Source organism: Camelus bactrianus, chromosome 31 (assembly GCF_048773025.1).
Source record: "Camelus bactrianus isolate YW-2024 breed Bactrian camel chromosome 31, ASM4877302v1, whole genome shotgun sequence".
Lineage (NCBI taxonomy): Eukaryota > Metazoa > Chordata > Mammalia > Artiodactyla > Camelidae > Camelus > Camelus bactrianus.
The window spans coordinates 21,151,961-21,171,539 of NC_133569.1; the positions used below are offsets into that span (position 1 = coordinate 21,151,961).

Here is a 19,579-nt window from a genome sequence, read left to right on the forward strand (position 1 = left end):
CCTCTCTCCCCTTGTTCCACTTCCCCCATATCCAGCTACTTAACATTAAAAAAAAATGTTTTTCCATTTTAGCCAGCATTTGTCAATGTGGTCAGCCCAGTCTGCCGTGTTGCCAGAAGTCTCCCTTACTCATTCTTTAAAAAAAATTTAAAAAAAATTTTTTTAAAGCAGTTTTAGGTTCACAGTACAATTTGCAGAAGGTAGAGATTCCCTGTATACATAGCCTCCCCTACTATCAACATCCACCACAAGAATGGTACATGTGCTACAGTTAATGAACCTACATCCATATATATCATAATCACCCAAAGTCCATGGCCATGCTTAGGTGTTTCACAGTCTACGGGTTTGGACAAATATATGACATGTATCCACCATTACAAATCATACAGAAGTTTCCTTGCCCCCCAGATCCTCTGTGCTCTGCCTCTCCATCCCTCCCTTTCTCCTACCCCTGATCCTTTTACTGTCTCTATAGTATTTGCCTTTTTGGAATGTCATACAGTTGGAATCATACAATATGTAGCCTTTTCAGATTGGCTTCTTTCACTCAGTAATATGCATTTAAGTTTCCTCTGGGTCTTTTCATGCCTTGATAGCTCATTTCCTTCTAGCATTGAATCATATTCCATTGTCTGGTTGTACCACAGTTTGTTTATCCATTCACCTACTGATGCACATCTTGGTTGCTTACAAGTTTTGACAATTATGGATAAAGCAACTATAAACATCCATGTGCAGGTTTTTGTGTAGATATAAGCAGTAAGCTCATGTGGGCAGATCATATGATAAAAGTATGTTTAGTTTTGTAAGAAACTACAAACTTCCTTCCAAAGTGGCTCTATTTCATATTCTCTGAGGCAGTGATGAATGTGAGCTCACCAACATTTGGGATTGTCAGTGTTTTGGATTTTGGCCATTCTAACAGATGTGTAGCACGACCTCATTTTACTTTGTAATTCTCTAATGGCATGTGATGTTGAGCATATTTTCACACGCTGGTTTGCCAACTGTATACCTTCTTTGGTGAAATGTCTGTTTCGGTCTTCTTGCCCAATTTTTAATCAGGTTGTTTGTTTTCTTATTGTTGAGTTTTAAGAGTTCTTTGTATATTTTGAGTAAGAGCGCTTTATCAGATGTGTCTTTTCCAAATATTTTCTCCCAGTCTGTGGCTTGTTTTCTCATTCTCTTGATTTGCCTCATTTTTTTAAAGAAAGAAAATAAGCCCAGGCAGGGAAAGTTACTAAGAAACTCAGAAAAAGCTAGGTGTGGAACCACAAAGAGAAAGCAGGGTCTTCTCCAATAATCCCAAATCACTGAGAAATTTCAGGCACAGATTTTAACGTTTTCAATATAAAGAGCTAACCATTGACAAAACTGCTCCCTTTTTCACACCATTCAACAAAATGCTGCCCAAGTGAACAGGGCCCTGTAACACTGTATAGAAATTCGGTTCTTTCTAGAATGAGTTCAAGAAGCACTGCATCCTTTAAGAATCGAGCTTCTAAATAAAGAGAAAAGGATGTAGTGGTAACGCAAGCAGCCAGGGTGCTTTGGGGAGGGATTTCTAAGGGTTATAAAACACACCATGGGTATATGCAGAGAAGGGCAAGCACTAGAAAAAGATGAGAAGAGAGGGCTCCCCTTTGGAGCTGCCTCTCACTTAGGCTAACAGAAACTGACAGGAAAAGAGATCTTTAAAAACAAGACCACACCCACACAAACACCCACACCCACACACGCCTCATTTGTGCCAGAAGTAAGACTGTTAGTGTGTTTTCCAAGAAATCTTACTGCCCAGATCACAGCAAAATTACCTGGGTACTAATACTGGAGCTGCACCCAGCATGCATAGTGGCATGTTAATAATTCTAACAAATGCCAGAACTCTATGAAGGAAAGAACTATACCAATACGATGTCAATGACATCATTTCAAATAAAATTACACACTTATACAAATTTGGTTTTATTTGTTTCCCACCCCATGACCCAGTCATTTCACATTAAGACTGAAAAACCAAGGCAAGAAAACCAGGATTAAAAAGTGAAGAAATTTTTGTATTATATTCAAGTATTTGTCTTTTCTGATTATATGAGAGAAAACGAGTATTAGGAAATCAAACTTCAAAAGAGAAACTCAAAATGCTTCCAAAGGGAATCAGAAAACTTCAGCCAAAACCAGCGATCCAGTGTGTCTGTTCCCCTGGTGTTTAAATCCCAGGTCTCAGCCTTCCTACCCCCTCTCCGAAGGGGACCAGACGTGCACTCGAGACGGTGGACACCCAGGGCCTCCCCGCCTCTGCCAGGCACTGCAGCCAACAGAACATTTGCTTGGTTTTCTTCTTCTAAGGAGTTTTAAGCTAAAGTTTCTCTTCTCACACACTGTCATATAAAATGAGGATTTCTGCTTCATCTCCTCCCAGCCATCACACCAAAAATAAATAAATAAATAAATAAATAAAAATTTGAAAAGGTTAAATAAAACTGGCTTTTAAAACCCAGGTAAAGCAAAGTTAAGACTGAATTAGCCCTGAAAGGACTGGAAGATTTTAAAATGGGGAAAAAGAAACACACAAAAAAGTGCTTCCCCAAAACACTGAAACCCACAGGCACAGTGACAACTTCCTAAACTGAACTGCCCAGGCTTTGGCAGGAGTGTCACATTTCCCAAAGCCAACTTCTGGAAATCTTAATGTGGATTCAGAAAAATTCCTGACAAAATGAGCCAATGGCCGGGAAGTGGGTATTGAGCAAGGGAAATGAGTGATTCAATTTGCAAACATATCAACAGAAAAGAAGGCGACACCCTGAGGAGAAAGGGTCAAGAAAAGCTCATGCCCCATCATGAACCCTCCTAGCTGCTGAATTTCGCATGTTCTGATTCTTACTTTAAAAAAAACGGAAACTTACTAAAGATAGTAACAAGGAGCAAAGGTGTGAGTGTGTGTGTGTAACTACGTGGCCTGGGCAGGGGGAGAGTGGGGAGGAGGGAGGGAGGAAGAAATCAACATGGCCTACTACAAAGCAACTAAAATCCACAGAAAAAGATGCATCTGGCCTCTCTCTGGAGGCTGAGAAATAGCTAAGTGTCCCTTTCAAAGCCTGCTCAAGTCACAGGTGTCACCAACTCAATCCCTAGAGAGTTGGTTTTTGCTATCCCACCAGCTGGTTTTTGCTACACGCCTTTCACACTTGCCAGCAACAGCCTGTATCTTGAAAAACTCTGCCTTTTTATTACCTCCCCCAGTTGCCTAAATAAAGTAGCTCTCTACTTTAAGAAACCTGCAATGACTTCGTTCATCATCACCTCTGGCGCCAGAAATGGGAACCGCTTGGTAAGTAGCGTTTGTAGGTGTAATTGATGCTTCCGCAGGCTTCTACAGCTCTTTGGCCCTGGAGGCTCTTAAACGGTCCCCCGTCTCCACCCACTCCATCTACGCAGTAGCACTGGCTCTACAAAGGCAGCAAGACAATTTCTAGCTGATAATTTAGAATGGAACCTGCTTCTTGATGATATCAGGTTTAAAAGAGGAAAAAAAGAGAAACAGAAGATAATCTTATTCTACTGGGTTGGTGACGGGAAAACACCAACAAAAAAACCCTTTCAGTCGCTCTGGATCCTGCACAGCTGAGTTCACAGCTGAGTTCACAGCTGAGTTCGGAAGTCTGATTGCTCTGCCCAGTCCATGTCCTGACTGTCCAGTCACAGGAAGAACAGGTTCTCACACAGCTGGATGGCTGGCTCATGATGCAAGATTTGTCCTGACAGGAAAGCTAGCTTGTGGGCATATTTGCAAGGAGCTGGAACTCTGATGGTACCAGGCCAATTCCAGTACATGTGGCACAGTTTGAAAGTCAACCTGAAGGCCAAGAAGAAAACACGATCCTTTTTACTCTCCACCCTCAATTTGGAACACGATTATGTACTTATGGGTGCATAACACTCAGCACACTTGCCGGCAAACTTGAGGGGCTGAGGAATACATAATTACATGATGCAACTTTTTAGAATCATTATTTTTAAGTGGAATTGCTTCTACTCCCACTATTTGTAAGTCAAGAGGCCACGGGTAAATTCCCTCACTTTTTAGGTGCTCCTGTTTTGTATTAAAACAAGGAAAACAACAAGGAGAACTTTTTTTGCCTCAAGAAAAGGCTGCAGAAGGTTAAGTACCTCAGCAGAGTTATATAATCTAAGCTCAAGAGCAACAGGGCTCAAACCTGGCTGTATGTCATAATCCTTGGGAGCATTTTAAAAAACACAAATGCCTCAGAATACTTAGGGGTGAGGCTTGAGTGTTAGTATTTTTTTGAAAGCTCTTCAGGTAATTTTAATGTACAGCAGGGATTATCAATTACTCCTCAAAAAGATACCATTATTATGAAAGTCACGAAGAAACTCAAGAAGTAAGCACTCCTGGGGGTGGGCAGTATTTGCCTTTTCTGACTGTATAAGAGAAAGTGAGTATTATAGGAAATCCAATTTCAAAAGAGAAATTCAAAATGCTTCCAAAGCGAATCAGAAAACTGTTAAGCCAAAACCAGTGATCCAATTTGATTCAGTGGTTTTTAAATTCCAGGTTTTAGACTTAGCTCACTGTAGAATTATTGATGAGACGGAGTAAGTTACCGGTCAGCTCACCTCTGCATATGATCCGGGCTCAGGTTTGCAGTGTTGAGAATGCAAACATAATGGGTAGGAATGCCACAACCCTGTCGTACATGATGGGCAAGAAGGTAGAAGTCCACCCTAGTGAGGAAAAAGTACAAAGCAATGGTATGGTTGGGTTTGGCCAAACAGAGCTGGAAAAGATCTTGGAGATCATTTTAGCTCCTTCACCTAAGGCTCAGAGAGGTCAAATGACTGGATCAAGGACATACCAGGACCAAATCAGGATTAGAACTCAGATCTCCTGACTCAACAGGCTATTTAAGAAGCAAACACATCTGTATGCAGGTCAAACACTCATCTTCTTAGAAAAAAAATGTATGTTCAATATTTTATACTTATGAGATAAAAGCTTCACTATTGGTCTGTGTGTTTTTAAAATAGTTTTTACAGTTTTATTTTTTAACAGTAAGCTCTCTGAGGATTCCATGCTGCATCTCTCCAGGCAACCTCCCCAGCCCAATACCCAGGGAACAGATAACTTCTTCTACCTGTTCAGGCTGAAATACGTCCCGCCCACTTACCACTCACAGCTTGTTATTGTGTGATCTACCACAGTCCCAGGGCAGGGAGTCACAAAGTGGTCGGCAGCAGCCAGGTACAGATTGGTGCTGATTTTCTTCTGAACTACAAATACCACCATTTTGGGCTGATAATTCTCAAAAGCTTCAAAACACTTCTGTAGCTGAGGAATCTCATAGTTGGCAACTGTCTTTAGTTGGCCATCAGACACTCCATCACGGTATACCACAATCTTTTCTGGGAGACAGTGGTTCACCTGAAACGACACCGTACCGAGGTGAACTGTGCAGCCCTGGGGCAGCGGGAGGCTCACTCAACGAACAACCTGGAGACACAGCAGTAGGTCCCTTTGACAGCTGGGCCCAGAGCCATCATGTCAGAAGGTCAAGGAGAAGCAGCTTCCAGTCATCTCTAGGCTTCCTCAGGGCAGTAAAACAAGTCTGGTACAGCGAAGGTGTTATAAAATATGAGACCAAATAAGCAAGCTATGAGTCACATGCAGCTTATACTGGATCCGTGTGAGCAAAGTTAAAAGGAAGGAAAATTATGGGCTGAATCAGTCTTCCTTCTACTTGGATTTAACACTAATTACTGTCTAGGGAAAGAACAAGGTGAACTGTTTAAGAAATTCTAACATATGACCGCACATCCCACAGATCCGCTACCCTCCCATTTTTGTGTATCAGCAACATCCAGAATTGCTAACAAATGCAAGGGTCCTTCACTAAATATTATCCCACCATCAGGTATAGGGTGAAACAGTCTTACTATAAGTAAATAGCAGTCATGGTAAACTGTCCATGCGTCCAAATTAAATGGCAGCTTGAATCAGTCTCAAGAATAATTTTTTCCCCATTTAGAGAATATAATTATGTTCTAGTTGTATCTGACTTCAATAGTTCAAAGAAATAAGCTGTTTCATTTTAAAGTAGAAGCTTCCTTAAAAGTGCTTTGGTTTAATTCAGCTAGTAAGGGACAGTCTGACTCTGAGTGAGGTTCAATCTAGGTTTTTATTCACAATTCCCCTTAAATCCCTAAATTATCACCGAATTTCATAGACATACACTATACATTCTTATAGGTACTCAGCATGAAAACTTGCTTCATTTCAAAGAACCCATTTTTAAAAATAAGTAATCACCTAGAATCTTTCTGGAGTTTAAGCTTGAAAGTCAAGTATTTTATAAATGTCCCTTTTTCTGAGACACCTTCAGGACTATAGTTACAAACATGTAATTCATCCTCACTTTCCAACACTGGAATTGTTGTTCCCATTTGTAGTACTTCTTTGTTTTTACGTTGTTTTTGGCTGTCTAGCAGCCATCCCGCCTTTTTTGGTAAAAGCATTTTAGTGTCCTCCTGCCTCCAACAGGGTACAGTCTGGTGGATTATTATTAACTGAGATGCCTCCCCCTCACCCAGGTTTTATCTGCCTTAAACCTCTGACACGTGGGGCCGGTTGACCTTCGTTATTTGGGGTGACACTGGAGGATGTTCAGCAGCATACCTGGCCTCTCCCCACTAGATGCCAGTAGCAATCTCTGGTTATAACCAAAAGTGTCTTTGGGCTGCCCCCTAGGAAGACAAAACTGCCCCCAGCTGAGGACCACCGCACTAACCCAAGGACACAGAGATGATTCAAGCCACGTCAGTAGAACATGCCTCCCTCACTCTGACTCTGCAGCAGAGAATAAGAAGCTCCCTGCTCCTGGAACTCCAGGAACTACTGTGGCTCCTGTCCATCTCCCAGATTGATGCTCACTTTCTCGCCAGTCCCTGGAGATTCTCCATCATCTTACCAATTAATCCCCATTTTGCCAAAGTTAGCACATTTCTTTGACTTCCCAAAGACCCCCAACTTACATGCTGGGTTAGAGGGTGGGTAACAAAAGCACCTAGATCTGGAAGAAAGCCTGGTTTCACAGATGAATAGAGAGAGAAGAACTGTACTGGATCCGGGGTCAGGAGACCTGGGACTGAGTCTGAATGTGCTGCTCCTCAGCTATGATCTTTAAGGTTCAGTTTCCTCGGCTGAAAAGTGGAGGTAAACCACCTTACCTTCTTCTCAAGGTTAAGAGGGATAAAGTGAGTGTCTGTATGTATGGGTTTTTTTTTAAAACTATACACAAAAGTTGAGAACGAGCTAGATCAAGGAAATACGGATATTCTGAAGCACAGGGAAGGGATCTGACAACATCAATGGAGTGAAAAATAGAATCAAATTTGTCTGAAGTATTCACTGATACTGCCTCTTTTACTGCTAACCAACCGCTGAGTGAGACACTATGCCTGGCCCTATGTAAGCTTCCAGCAGGAGTGAAAGGCATGATTCCTGTCATGAAGGAGCTTTAGACTCTAAGAACAACAGGCAACAAGGGTGACTTCTCTAGGTCACCTGGCCCATTCTCTCATTTCACAGATGATAAGACTATGATCTGGGAAGGGGTCAAAATAAGAGACAAGTCACAAAATTGAAACATAAACGTTGAAGGTACATTATTAAATCACTTCGGTACTCGGGCAGATACACGAAGCAGTGAATGAGAACCTTGAAGGCAGGACTGTGCTTGCTGGCTTGGTGTCCCCAGCACTGACCACAACAGCGAGGGCCCAGCAGAAAATGAGTATTTGCTGAAAGTTCGAGGTGGGCTTTTTGGTATGATTTCATTCATTCACTGAACAAACTCTTAATGCCCACTAGATATAAGCCATTGTGCTAGTCTCAGAAAATTTTACGATTATTTTGATACCTTCTAAGTATTAATGGAACTCAAAATAAAACCAGGGAAACAAATACAGACCAAAATGTTCTCAATACATTATAAATAACATTTAAAGGTATAAGCAAAATGCTATGAGAACAGAGAAGAATAAGACATGTGTTCTCTGAAGGAAGTGAGTATCATGCCTCAGCAAAAGAATCAGCAGACAATTCAGTCAGAAAAGAAAGGTCAAGGGTTCCAGGGAGAGCGCGAGCAAGGTCTGGATTGTGATTGGACAGGACAGGTGAGCAACTGGAGGCCCACCTGTGTGAGGATGGAAGTAACTCAAGTGTCCATCAACAGATGAGTGGATAAGTGAAATGTGGTATATACGTACAACAGAATGTTACTCAGCCTTAAAAAGGGAGGAAATTCTGCAACATACTACAACATGGATGAACTTCGAAGGCATCATGCTAAGTGAAATGAGCCAATCGCAGCAAAAACAAGCAGTGTGACTCCACTTACATGAAGTACTCAGAGTAGCCAAACTCAGAGACAGAAAGTAGAATGGTGGTGGCCAGAGGCTAAGAGGAGGGGAGCACGGGGAGTGGCTGTTGAAGAGGTTCGGAGTTGTAGTTTTACAAGATGAAACGAGTTACGGAGACGGACGGCGGTGATGCCTGCACATTATGAATGTATTTAATACCGCTGAAATGTTACACTTAAAAATGGTTAAGATGGTAAATTTTATGTTACGTGTATTTTACTCCATTAAAAAAATTTGGGGAAAAAAAAAAAAAAAGGAAGAAAAGGGGCCAGGCAAGCTATTGGCAATGGCACATGAGAAAGGGCAGGCTGAAGTCTGAAAGTTTTCCCAAAATAATTCCTTGCTCGAGATAACTCTCCACTCCAATATCCTCCCCATTCTGCTGAGAAAAGGGAAGTGAAGGTGGACGTGAAAAGCACAAAGACCCTATACTCTCACACATTCTAAAGCCAGCTGCCTGCAACTTTTGATTCCAAAGGCAATACCTTGGCCCACTTCCTTCTGGCTCCAGGGTCAAACACTAGTCAGACCAGTCTAGCAATGTGCAGTTGCAGCCACACCAGGGCCACACCAGCAGCCACAGGGGCTGAGTTCAATCTTCTTAAAGCTCAGGCCAAATGACAGATGAACTCAACATCAAGTGATTACTAACCATGCAAGATACAGCTAAGGCAAGCGTCAAGAATGTAGTGTGGTTTTTTCACATGCACAGGAAAGGCAACAATGGCACTCAGGCTCACACGTTAGCTTTTAGTAGCCTGTGAGACACCCAAGTAGAAGGGCCACGCAGAAAACTGGAGATATGGTCTAGGAACTCGGATGAATGGTATGCGCTGGAGCAGTGGTTCCCAACATGTGCTCTGGGCTCCAACCCTTCTCTACCCAGGAGTCCCTGAGATATTTTAGGGAATTCACAAAGTCAAAACTATTTTCATGGTACTGCTACTACACTACCTGCCATTTTCACTCTAATTCTCTCACAAATATCCCGCAGAATTTTCCAGAGAGTAAATGATGTGTGTGACATTGCAATAAATTAAATGTAGAATATTTACTTGCCTTTTATTACCCCAACCATTAAAGCCATTCACCAAAATGCAAAACATCATCAAACATTTTGAAAGTAGTTATCTTTAATTTAAAATGTTATTTATCTTATTAACATGTACTGAGTTACCAAGTAAATTTTAAAGACATTTAAATTGTTCTCAGTTTTAACTTCTGACATGTGTTAGCTAAGACTCTCAGTATGATGCTGAACAGGAGTGATGAGAGAAGAAATAGTTGTTCTTGATCTTAGGGTAAAAATGTCTAGCTTCTCACAGTTAAGTATAAGGTTAGCTGCAGGATTTTTGTCAATGTTCAGTATTAAGGTTATGAAGTCGTCCCTATACTGCTAGTTTGCTGGGAGTTTTTGATGGGAGTTGACTTTCATCAAATGCTTCTTCTGCACCTATTAATGTGATAGGATTTTTCTTCTTTAGCTTACTGATGTGCTAGACCACATTAACTGATTTTCAAATGCTGAGCCAGTCTTGCACAACTTAGTTGTTGAATTCTTTTCGAGGGTTGCTGTAACAACCACAAAGTGGGTTGTTTAAAACAGTAATTTATTCTCTCATAGTTCTGGAAGGTAGAAGTTCAAAATCAATATATCAGCAGGGCCATGCTTCCTCCAAAGGCTCTGGGCACATACCTAGAGGGAAGCTTAATTCAAAAAGACACCTGCACCCCAATGTTCACAGCAGCACTATTTACAACAGCCAAGACATGGAAACAACCTAAATGTCCACCAACAGATGTCTGGATAAAGAAGACGTGGTATATTTATACAATGGAATACTACTCAGCCACAAAAAAGAATGAAATAATGCCATTTGCAGCAACATGGATGGACCTAGAGATTGTCATTCTAAGTGAAGTAAGCCAGAAAGAGAAAGAAAAATACCATATGATATCACTTATATGTAGAATTAAAAAAAAAAGCCAAATGAATTTATTTACAAAACAGAAACAGACTCACAGACACAAGAAAACAAACTTATGGTTACGGGGGAGGGGGAAGCGGGTAGGAAGGGATAAATTGGGAGTTTGAGATTTGCAGATACTAATATATATAAAATAGATAAACAAGTTCATATTGTATAGCACAGGGAACTATATTCAATATCTTGTAGTAACTTATGGTGAAAAAGAATATGCAAATGAATATATGTATGCTCATGTGTGACTGAAGCATTATGCTGTACACTGGAAATTGACACAACATTGTAAACTGACTATACGTCAATAAAAAAATATATAAAACGAATTACATCTTTATACATCATCCACTTAGATTTATCCTTACTGCTTTATGCAGCTGTCTCTTAAGACATGGAGTAAAAGTTACAAAAAACGTACTTTTGCTCTCTTCTACATTTATCTATATAGTTACCTTTTCCAGTGGTACTGTCTAGTGTCATTACCTGAAGGATTCCTTTAAGTATTTCTTGTAGGACAGGTCTGCTAGTGACAGATTCTCCCAGTTTTTGTTCATCTGAGAATGTCTTTCTCCATTTTTTAAAAAAAAATTTATATAAATAAAATTTACCATTTTAAAGTATGTAATTCAGTGGTTTTAGCTTATTCACAAATTTATATACCTATCAACACTACCTAATTCCATAATATTTTCATCATCCCCAAAAGAACCCTGTACCCATTAGCATACTCCTCATTCCTGCCAGCATCCTCATTCTCTGGAAACTAGTATCTCTTTTCTGTCTCTACAAATTTGCCTATTCTGGACATTTCATAGATATGGAAGAATATAATACGTGGCTTTTTATGTCTTCTTTCACTGAGTATAATATTACAAGATTTCTCCATTTCTGAACAGTAGTTTGTATATATATATATATATACACATACACACACACACATATAATTCTTATCAACCTTCTTCCATCATTTGGAATATGTCATTCCATTGCCTTCTGGTCTCCATAATTTCTAATGAGAAGTCAGCTCTTAATCTCATTAAAGATGCCTTGAACATGAGTGGCTTTCTCTTGGTGCTTTCAAGATGCCGTCTTCATCTTTGTCTTGTAGCAGTTTTACTGTGGTGTATCTATGTGTGGGTATAAGTTTTTCCTATTTAGTATTCATTGGACTTCTTGGATGAACTGATTACTCTTATCCATCAATTAAGAATTTTTTTTACTATTATTTTTTTCCAATGTTCTTTCTTTCCTATTCTCTCTCATCACTCCCCTTCTGGGAATCACATTATGTATATACTGGTATGGCTAATGGTGTCTCACAGATCTCTGAGTCTCTATTAATTTTTCTTCTTTTTTTTTTTTTTCTTCTTTCTTTTCCTCAAGATTCCATTGACCTAATCTTCAAATCTGCCAGTCATTTCTTCTGCCTAATCAAATCTGATGTTAAGTCCCTTCATTTATTACATTTTACAATTCTCAAATTTCAGGATGGTTCTTCACATACCACATAATTCACCAATTTAAAGTATAAAATTCAATGGTTTGTAGTACATTCACAGATACATACAACCATCACCACAATCAATTTTTTTTAAAATGGAGGTACTGGGGATTGAACCCACAACCTCATGCATGCTAAGCATGCACTCTACCACTGAGCTATACCCACTGCCCCCTCACAATCAATTTTACAACATTTTCATCATCTCAGCAAGAAACCCCATACTCTTAAGCTATCACCACCTACCCATCTCCTATTCTCTCCCCACCTTAGCCCTAAGCAACCACTAATCTATTTTCTGTTTCCATCAATTCCCCCATTCTGAACACTTCATAGGAAGGGAATCACATGTGGTCTTTTGTGACTGGCTTCTTTCACTTAGCATAACATTTTGCTTGTTATTTATTTTATTTGCCTTCCTTGTTCTACATTCTTTTCTTCCTTTTTAAAATTTTTTTTAAATTTTATTTTCTCTCATCCTGATAGTTACATATTCTTTCATTATTCTTTCCGTGGCTACCCTAGAAATTACACCACAGCTTTTTAGGGTATTAAAGTGTAATATAAATTAGTACTTTTACCTTTTCCTCAAAATTCAAGGAACTAAAAGCATTGGAATTTCATTTACTTCTTCCAGATATATATATGCTATCGTCATAAAATTTATATACACATATACAAATATATACCCACTCAAAACATTATTTTAGATGGTATGCATTCATTTTAATTTATCCCCATTTTTGCCTCTTTTATTCGTATATATATTCCTGTAACCATTTCTAAGTTTCTTTCTGGGGTAATTTTCCTTCTAGATGAAAAATGGTCTGTAGTATTTTCCTTTAGCACAGATATGCTGGTAACAGAGTCTCAATTTTTTATTTGCCAAGGAGTGTCCTTTTCCATCTATTAAAGTTATTTTTAGTGGATACTGGATTCCACGTTGGTAGCTATTTTCTTTCAGCCATTTGTAGCTATTATTTTATTATCTTGTGGTTTAGACTGTTTCTTTTGTTTACTATTAGTCCATTTGTTGCTCCTTTGAAGGTAACCTCTCTTTCATTTTCCTATGACTCATCTTAATATGTATATATATTTGTCCTTACTTTCAACAGTTTTATTATAATGTGCCTAAGTGTACTTTTCTTTTTACATTTTGCTTGGAATTTGTTGGATTTCTTGTATCTGTGACTTGATGTCTTTTTTTTTTAACTTTTATTGAGTTATAGTCATTTTACAATGTTGTGTCAAATTCCAGTGTAGAGCACAATTTTTCAGTTATACATGAACTGTGACTTGATGTCTTTTATCACTTTTAGAATGTCTTTTCTGCCCCCTACCCTCTCTGGGCCACCTATTATGTGTATATTTTAACTCCATAACTCTCATGTCTGTTGCCGAGGCGGGGAGAGGGCCCACTAGTTCTGTACCTGTGTAATCCGACCCCACGTGAATGGCAGTGGACTGAGGAGGAGGCACTTGCTAGACTAGCATCCCTGGCAGCAACCTAGACCAGCACAGTGGCTAAACGTAACGCCCTATTTAAACATAGAAAAATTTGGGTAATGGTAGCTGAGGATGAGGAAATGAATAAATGGCTGTGCAATGAGGAAAATCCAATGTTACACTGGTGCCTCAAAAGCAGCTCAGAGCAAGAGATGATGTTGTCTGTTGGCTCAAGTATACCAGGTGCCTGACGTGGCGAAGCCACGCTGCTGAGACTAGTCCTGCTTTTAGAACCTGACAGTGTTGAACGGAAGCCTGCAAACCTGCGTGGCACAGCTCTGGGAGATGTTCTGGTCACCCAGGATGATGGTGAAGTGAACTAACTACTCCTTCCTGAGTGGGCTTCAGGCGTGCGCTGCTGTTGATTCTTACATTTGAGGTTGTACCTCTGCCACACTACGGCGTGATGTGGCTGACTAACCTTGCTGGTAAGATTCAACTATATCATGTAAACAAGTCTTATGATAATACTGACATTGATAAGCAAATATATTGGGAAACTGGGTTAAAGTCTCCTCAGGGTGTAATACTGACAGACAAATTACTGGCCTGGGAGGGAAAAGGGTTAGCTAATCGCCAGCTAACTTCTATGCTAGGAAGTTCTGCATAAGTTTATTGCAAGGTACAAACAGTGCCTTATAACAGCAGGGAGAAACGAGTAATTAGTACAAAAATATGAAAATTTAATGGCTTTATAGAGCAGACTAGTTGTCTCTTTAACTCCAACCCTATGCTACACTGGCTCCTCCAAATGTTAGGCACATTCACGACGATGCTGCTCAACAAACAGAATGCAGTGGGAGTGATACTTCGTGACTTTTAAGGCTACGGTATGCAAGGCAACCCATCTTCCACCTGGCTCTCTCAGTCTCTTGGAATGCGCAGGCTCTGAACCCAGCCACAGCCGTCATGTTGTGAGGAAGCCCAGACCAGCTCATGTGAAAAGACTGCAGGAAGAGGCTCACAAGGAGAGGAACTGGAGCCCACTGTGCCCTGTCCAACTTCCTGACAGTGAACATCACAAATGCTCCCTGCATGTCACTAAGTTTTAGGGACACAGCCGTCAATAACTAATCAGTGCTCAAGTAATTTACAATCCAGAGACAGAGGTAAATACGCATACAAACAAATAATAAAAGGCAGGATATGGTATTCACTTTACATAATGTAAACAAAAGGTCTTGGGAAAGGAGCATAAAGAAATGTCTAGCTAAGGGATGGAGCAGTGGAGGGAAAATGAGAAAGCCTCACAGAAGTAACCTCTGAGCCAGGGCCTAAAAGACAGAACTTTGCAGGAAAACAGTAACAAGAAGGAAGCTGTGGTAGAACTCGGTGACAAAGTAGTATATCACACAGACCTCGTTAAAGACAAAAATTCTGGCTTACATAGTCTCTAATATTGGAACAGTATCAAATTATTTGAAGGATACTGTAGGAAATGTTATTCTAAAAAGAAACAAGGTGGAGTTCTAGAGACTGACCTTAATCATGCAAAATCATTAAATTTCTTGCTGTTTAATCTCTATGCAAAGGGCCAACTCTGACCCTAAGAAATGAAAGCCACTTATCAGTGCTTCCTTTGATGTACTGGCCAAGGCAAAAACCAGTACCTTGCTTGCTCATTGTTCCAGACCCAATATCAGCTTAATGACAGCAATTCCCCATGGTTAGCATTCTTTGCTGTTCTAGGGGTAATTTTCGAGGAGGCATTTGTCTTGAACCTAAATGAAAAGAGGCAGTGCCTCATGACAGCCAAAAAAGATGAAAAAATGAATAAGCAGCTTTAATTACTGAAATTTACCCTAACTTCCATAATAAGGGACTGAAGGTTAAACATATAGGCACCAGACTGAGAACCTGGCAAATAATCATCACTTACCAAACCAAATCGAAGCACTGAGCCCTTTAAGCTGCTCTGTACAAGCAGAAGCCCAAATACAGTCCTTTTGAGCTGCCCGTCAGTCTGTTTAGGAAACTCACCTTCGATTTGGGATCCCTTCCACTAAATCGGACTTTCTCCTAAAAGGGTCAGGAAGGCAGTCCTTAAAACCGTGATACTTCAGAATTGCTGTTCTCCTCACCTCATAAAACTTTTTTAAGGAGCCCACCAGGCACAGCTTCAGGCTATCCACAATCTCCTGATGCGGCATCTGGAACACCACTCGGGAATACCATTTTGTAAGGGTGCTGGGGCAGAGGCGGTGAAGAGAGAGAGAGAACGAGAGAAAGATGAACATACATTCACAGAGGAAGGCCCACAGTCTGATGTCAGCACACACAGGCTTCTCTATGCACCAAACAACAAGTACTAGCAAATTCCTTTATGTTACATATAAAAACACATATTGATGAAGGAAAAAGATATATGTAAGCCATCCACAGACTGTAAAAATAAAAATAACTGGATATTTGCTACAAAACTACTTATAATTGAAAAAATTTAACAACCTACATATCCACCAACAGAGGACTAGTTAAATAAATAGTGCTGTAGCGTATAATAAATCCCATGCAGCAGTTAAAAAGAATTGGTTGGGATTTATTGGTATTGATACGGGAAAATGTACAGTTTAAGAAGATGAGGAACAGTATACACAGTAATATGGCGGGTGTGTGTGTATATACATCGGCTACCTATATGTGTTAATACACGCATAAAAGAGTATCTCAAATATATATACATACATCAAACCTTAGGTGGTGGTTAATAAAAGATGGACCATGAAGAAATTTCACTTTGCATGAGTGTATTTTACAATCAGAAAAAACAAACAAATAAATAAAACCCCTCACTTCTTGGGGGGAATAAAACACCACCACCAAGACACAGACCCCATTCTGAAAGAGATTACACTGCAGTCACGGAACAAACTTACCCATGTGATGAGTTTCATAAATAGACTGCACAAATTAACATCACAGGAAGGTAGAGAAGGAAGGAATTTAGTATACTTTTACCTAATATGTAGAAGCATATTTTTATTCTAATTCATAAAAGCATAATTTTACTACAATATGCAATATTCAAAAGATTTGCTGGCTTTACAATAAGATCAGGTATTAAAATAAGGAAACCAAACACAGCGGAGCCAGGAGTAGCACTTACAGATTGATGCTCGCGACGAAGCCGACCACGGAGCGCATGCCTCTGCTGGGGTCATGGTAAACATCCATTCCGATCACCATTAATTGTTTCTGGGTTAGAAAACAAAAGCAAACCAAGACGCCCAAGCAATCCATCACCCCATCTTTAATTGCTACCTCAACCCCAAAGCAACATATGAAAGTAAGTTCTGGGAAAGGAAGAGAAAGAGCGTAAACAACTTGACACTTTTTAAACACTAAGTCAGAGGTCCCGGCCAGCGACTGGTAAACTTTCTGTAGCGCACTAGAGAGTAAATATCTTAGGCCCTGTGAGTCGCACAGGCCCTGGAGGAACCATCCAATTCTGCCATCACAGCACACAAGCAGCCACAGACAGAACGTAGAGGAGTGTGGCTACGTCCCAATAAAACCGCACTGAAGGACACTGAAAGCTGATTTCATACAGTTTTCATGTGTCAGGAGATACTAGTCTTGGTTTTATTTTTTTCAACCATTTAAAATGTGAAAACCATTCTCAGCTTGTGGGCTACACAGAAACAATAAGCCTATGAAGCACTGAGAATAAGGAAAACTAGGAAAGAAGCGAGGCAGGACTCTCTGGAGAGCAGAACCGAATGAAGACGTATCCTGCATCACTCACCAGAGGAATATCCACTCCCCAGAGCTCACCACCCAATTTACAGTTAATCTGAAGTAAAATCTTCTGGGCCACGCTCCGAAGCCTGGCGGGCTGACCAATGGTTCGGACGTTGATGACCTATAATGGAGGGACCAAAAGGTGTGGGGAAGGAGGCCACTGTCAACCTCTCAGACAATGCAAACAATTCTGAAGCGAATACTACATTTGTTTGAGAAACTCTCGTTTGCAGGTAACACACTTTACACTAATAGTTCTAATTCTAGTTTCTAGTCAGGCATGTGCGCACACACAACACAAACCAAAACCAAAAACAACCAACAAAAACTTTCAAAACCATCTCATGCAGACTAAAAATAATTTTTAACCTCCATAGGAAAACCAGCATTCCCCTTTCAAAGTGAAGCCTATACGCTCAGAACCCAGTCACGTGAAACCACCTGGCAGCTCACCTCTGAACAAGCCAAAGCACTCATCTGGGAACACGAAAGCAGCATTTACAAAGGGCTTCTGCCTTCGCCAGGTTACGCTAATAGGGCAGGCTTCACCAGGTGGGACTACATACACGCGCTTCTAATAGTTACGTTAGAACATGTGTTCTTTCTGAACACATGTACCCCTCTTTCCCAAGCCTCAGGGGAGGCTAGAGTTTCCACCTGCGCCTCCTGCCCAACTCCCACTCACCTGCGAAGGCACGGGAGTCTGCACACAGCACAGCTTTTTTATGGCCCCATAGAGATCGTCACGTGTGCTCATGATGATGCAAACAACCATCTGTATCTTCCCCTTGAGGAGACAAAGTACATGTAAGTCTGGCTTTGGAACTCAGGGGACCTTGGTAGGGCTCCATTCAGGGGTAGCTGGAGAGTCTGTAAAGCCACAAGACCTTCAGGGTAGAGCGGGGACTGAAATAAAGATGGTGGACATTCCAACACAGAAAAAGGTCCTTGAACCTGAGTGGACATTTGCTGGGTTCCAGGTTTCTTTGCATAGCTATGTAGTATGTTTCCATAAATTACCTAGCTGATCCTGATTACCTGATTTATTTACTAGAAGACTTAAGATGCCTGGAAAAGAACTACGCTTAAAAATATGCAAAGGTTTCTTATTATCTGATGATTTCAATTCCCTACAATGCTTTTTACCACTCTCTTTAGTAAATTTATTACATTCCTGCCACAGAACTTTAAATGAGGAAACACGGAATGCAACACCAGAAGAAAGGCTTCAGAGCCAAATGCAGAGGAAATGATGCTATTGCCAAATTCATAAGGCTGCCAAATCCTAACTCTAGTTAGGAGACAGAATGATATTGTAAGCAGTGTATCTCGTATCAGCATCTTCTACTGCTCACTGCTTAAGAGCTCTAATATTAAAAAAGGAGGATCTTTCAAATTCTGAATAAAGAAAAGTGGCGCACAAGTGGAATAAAGTTGTCAACCCTTTATGCCAGAAATGGAAACCAACAGTATACTATTCCAAGTCAAGATTAGTTTTAGATTAAGACGTCTCAGAGGACACATATTCCAGCAATCACATCAAAGAACTTCCAAAGTCACGTAGAATGCAGGCTGCATGCTGGGAGCCTACAGGATGATCTAGGAAACAGATGTGGTTTTTTAGTCCCTATAATGATTTACAAGTCTCTGTTAAATTAACACCTCAACTGAGGGAGGTACACACACATGCAAATCTAGATTTTTGGCTTCTATTGAAAAACAAACAAATTAAAACTCAATTTGACAATGCTGGGCTGTTGTCTGCAGTCATGGGGTTTACTCTCTAGTTCAGCACAGTCCCCTCCTCGCCCACTTCACTTGTTTGTGTTACTCATCTGGCTCCTGTAGACATCTGAGTTTATGACCCCTAAACAAAGAGAATAATAAAACAGAATGCCCTGAAGATGGCAGAGAGATAACAAGACCAATATGAGTAAACATTATGAATGAAACTCATATCCATGCTGCATGAAAACTGTTGGCTGCTGGCAGTACACTCTCATAAAGATAACATGCGAAGTTGTGAGATGAGGGAAATGATGTACTAACCCGGGTTTTTCTTTTGAAAACAAAGCAGAATTCATCAATGATCAGGCCCAGAGGGAGGCCATGGCAGAGTACCAAGGCGTGGGAAGCCAGGAGGAAATTACAGAGAGAACAGGAGTGTGCTGCTACCGATGGCACACCCAGAGTGGTGGATCAAAAGAGAGAGGCATGATGCCAAGATAATCTATCTCGAGTACTGATCTCACAAGAACTGACTCTTTAGTTCAAGGATTAATTGTTTCCAAAAACTTCGTTCCGTCCTCCATCTTCTTCCTCTGTTTTATGTACAGACAGGTAAGAGCTGTAGCCCAGAACCACTGAGCTGCTGAATACTGTGACCCGCTCAGCTCCAGTG

General features: G+C 40.5%; 1 protein-coding gene across 3 annotated transcripts in view; it reads right to left on the reverse strand.

The window, feature by feature from the left end:
- Positions 1-1,958: 1,958 nt before the first annotated feature.
- Positions 1,959-19,579, reverse strand: part of PIWIL2 (piwi like RNA-mediated gene silencing 2) — a 53,344-nt gene continuing 35,723 nt past the window's right edge. For all 3 annotated transcript variants that reach the window (XM_010954993.3, XM_074355581.1, XM_074355580.1), the window contains 7 exons: positions 17,864-17,965; positions 17,183-17,299; positions 16,544-16,632; positions 15,519-15,624; positions 5,196-5,449; positions 4,645-4,752; positions 1,959-3,862 (listed from right to left, as the gene is read on the reverse strand). In XM_010954993.3, coding sequence (XP_010953295.1) covers positions 3,706-3,862; positions 4,645-4,752; positions 5,196-5,449; positions 15,519-15,624; positions 16,544-16,632; positions 17,183-17,299; positions 17,864-17,965 — 933 coding nt within the window. In that variant the 3' untranslated portion in view covers positions 1,959-3,705. The remainder of the gene's footprint in view (positions 3,863-4,644; positions 4,753-5,195; positions 5,450-15,518; positions 15,625-16,543; positions 16,633-17,182; positions 17,300-17,863; positions 17,966-19,579) is intronic.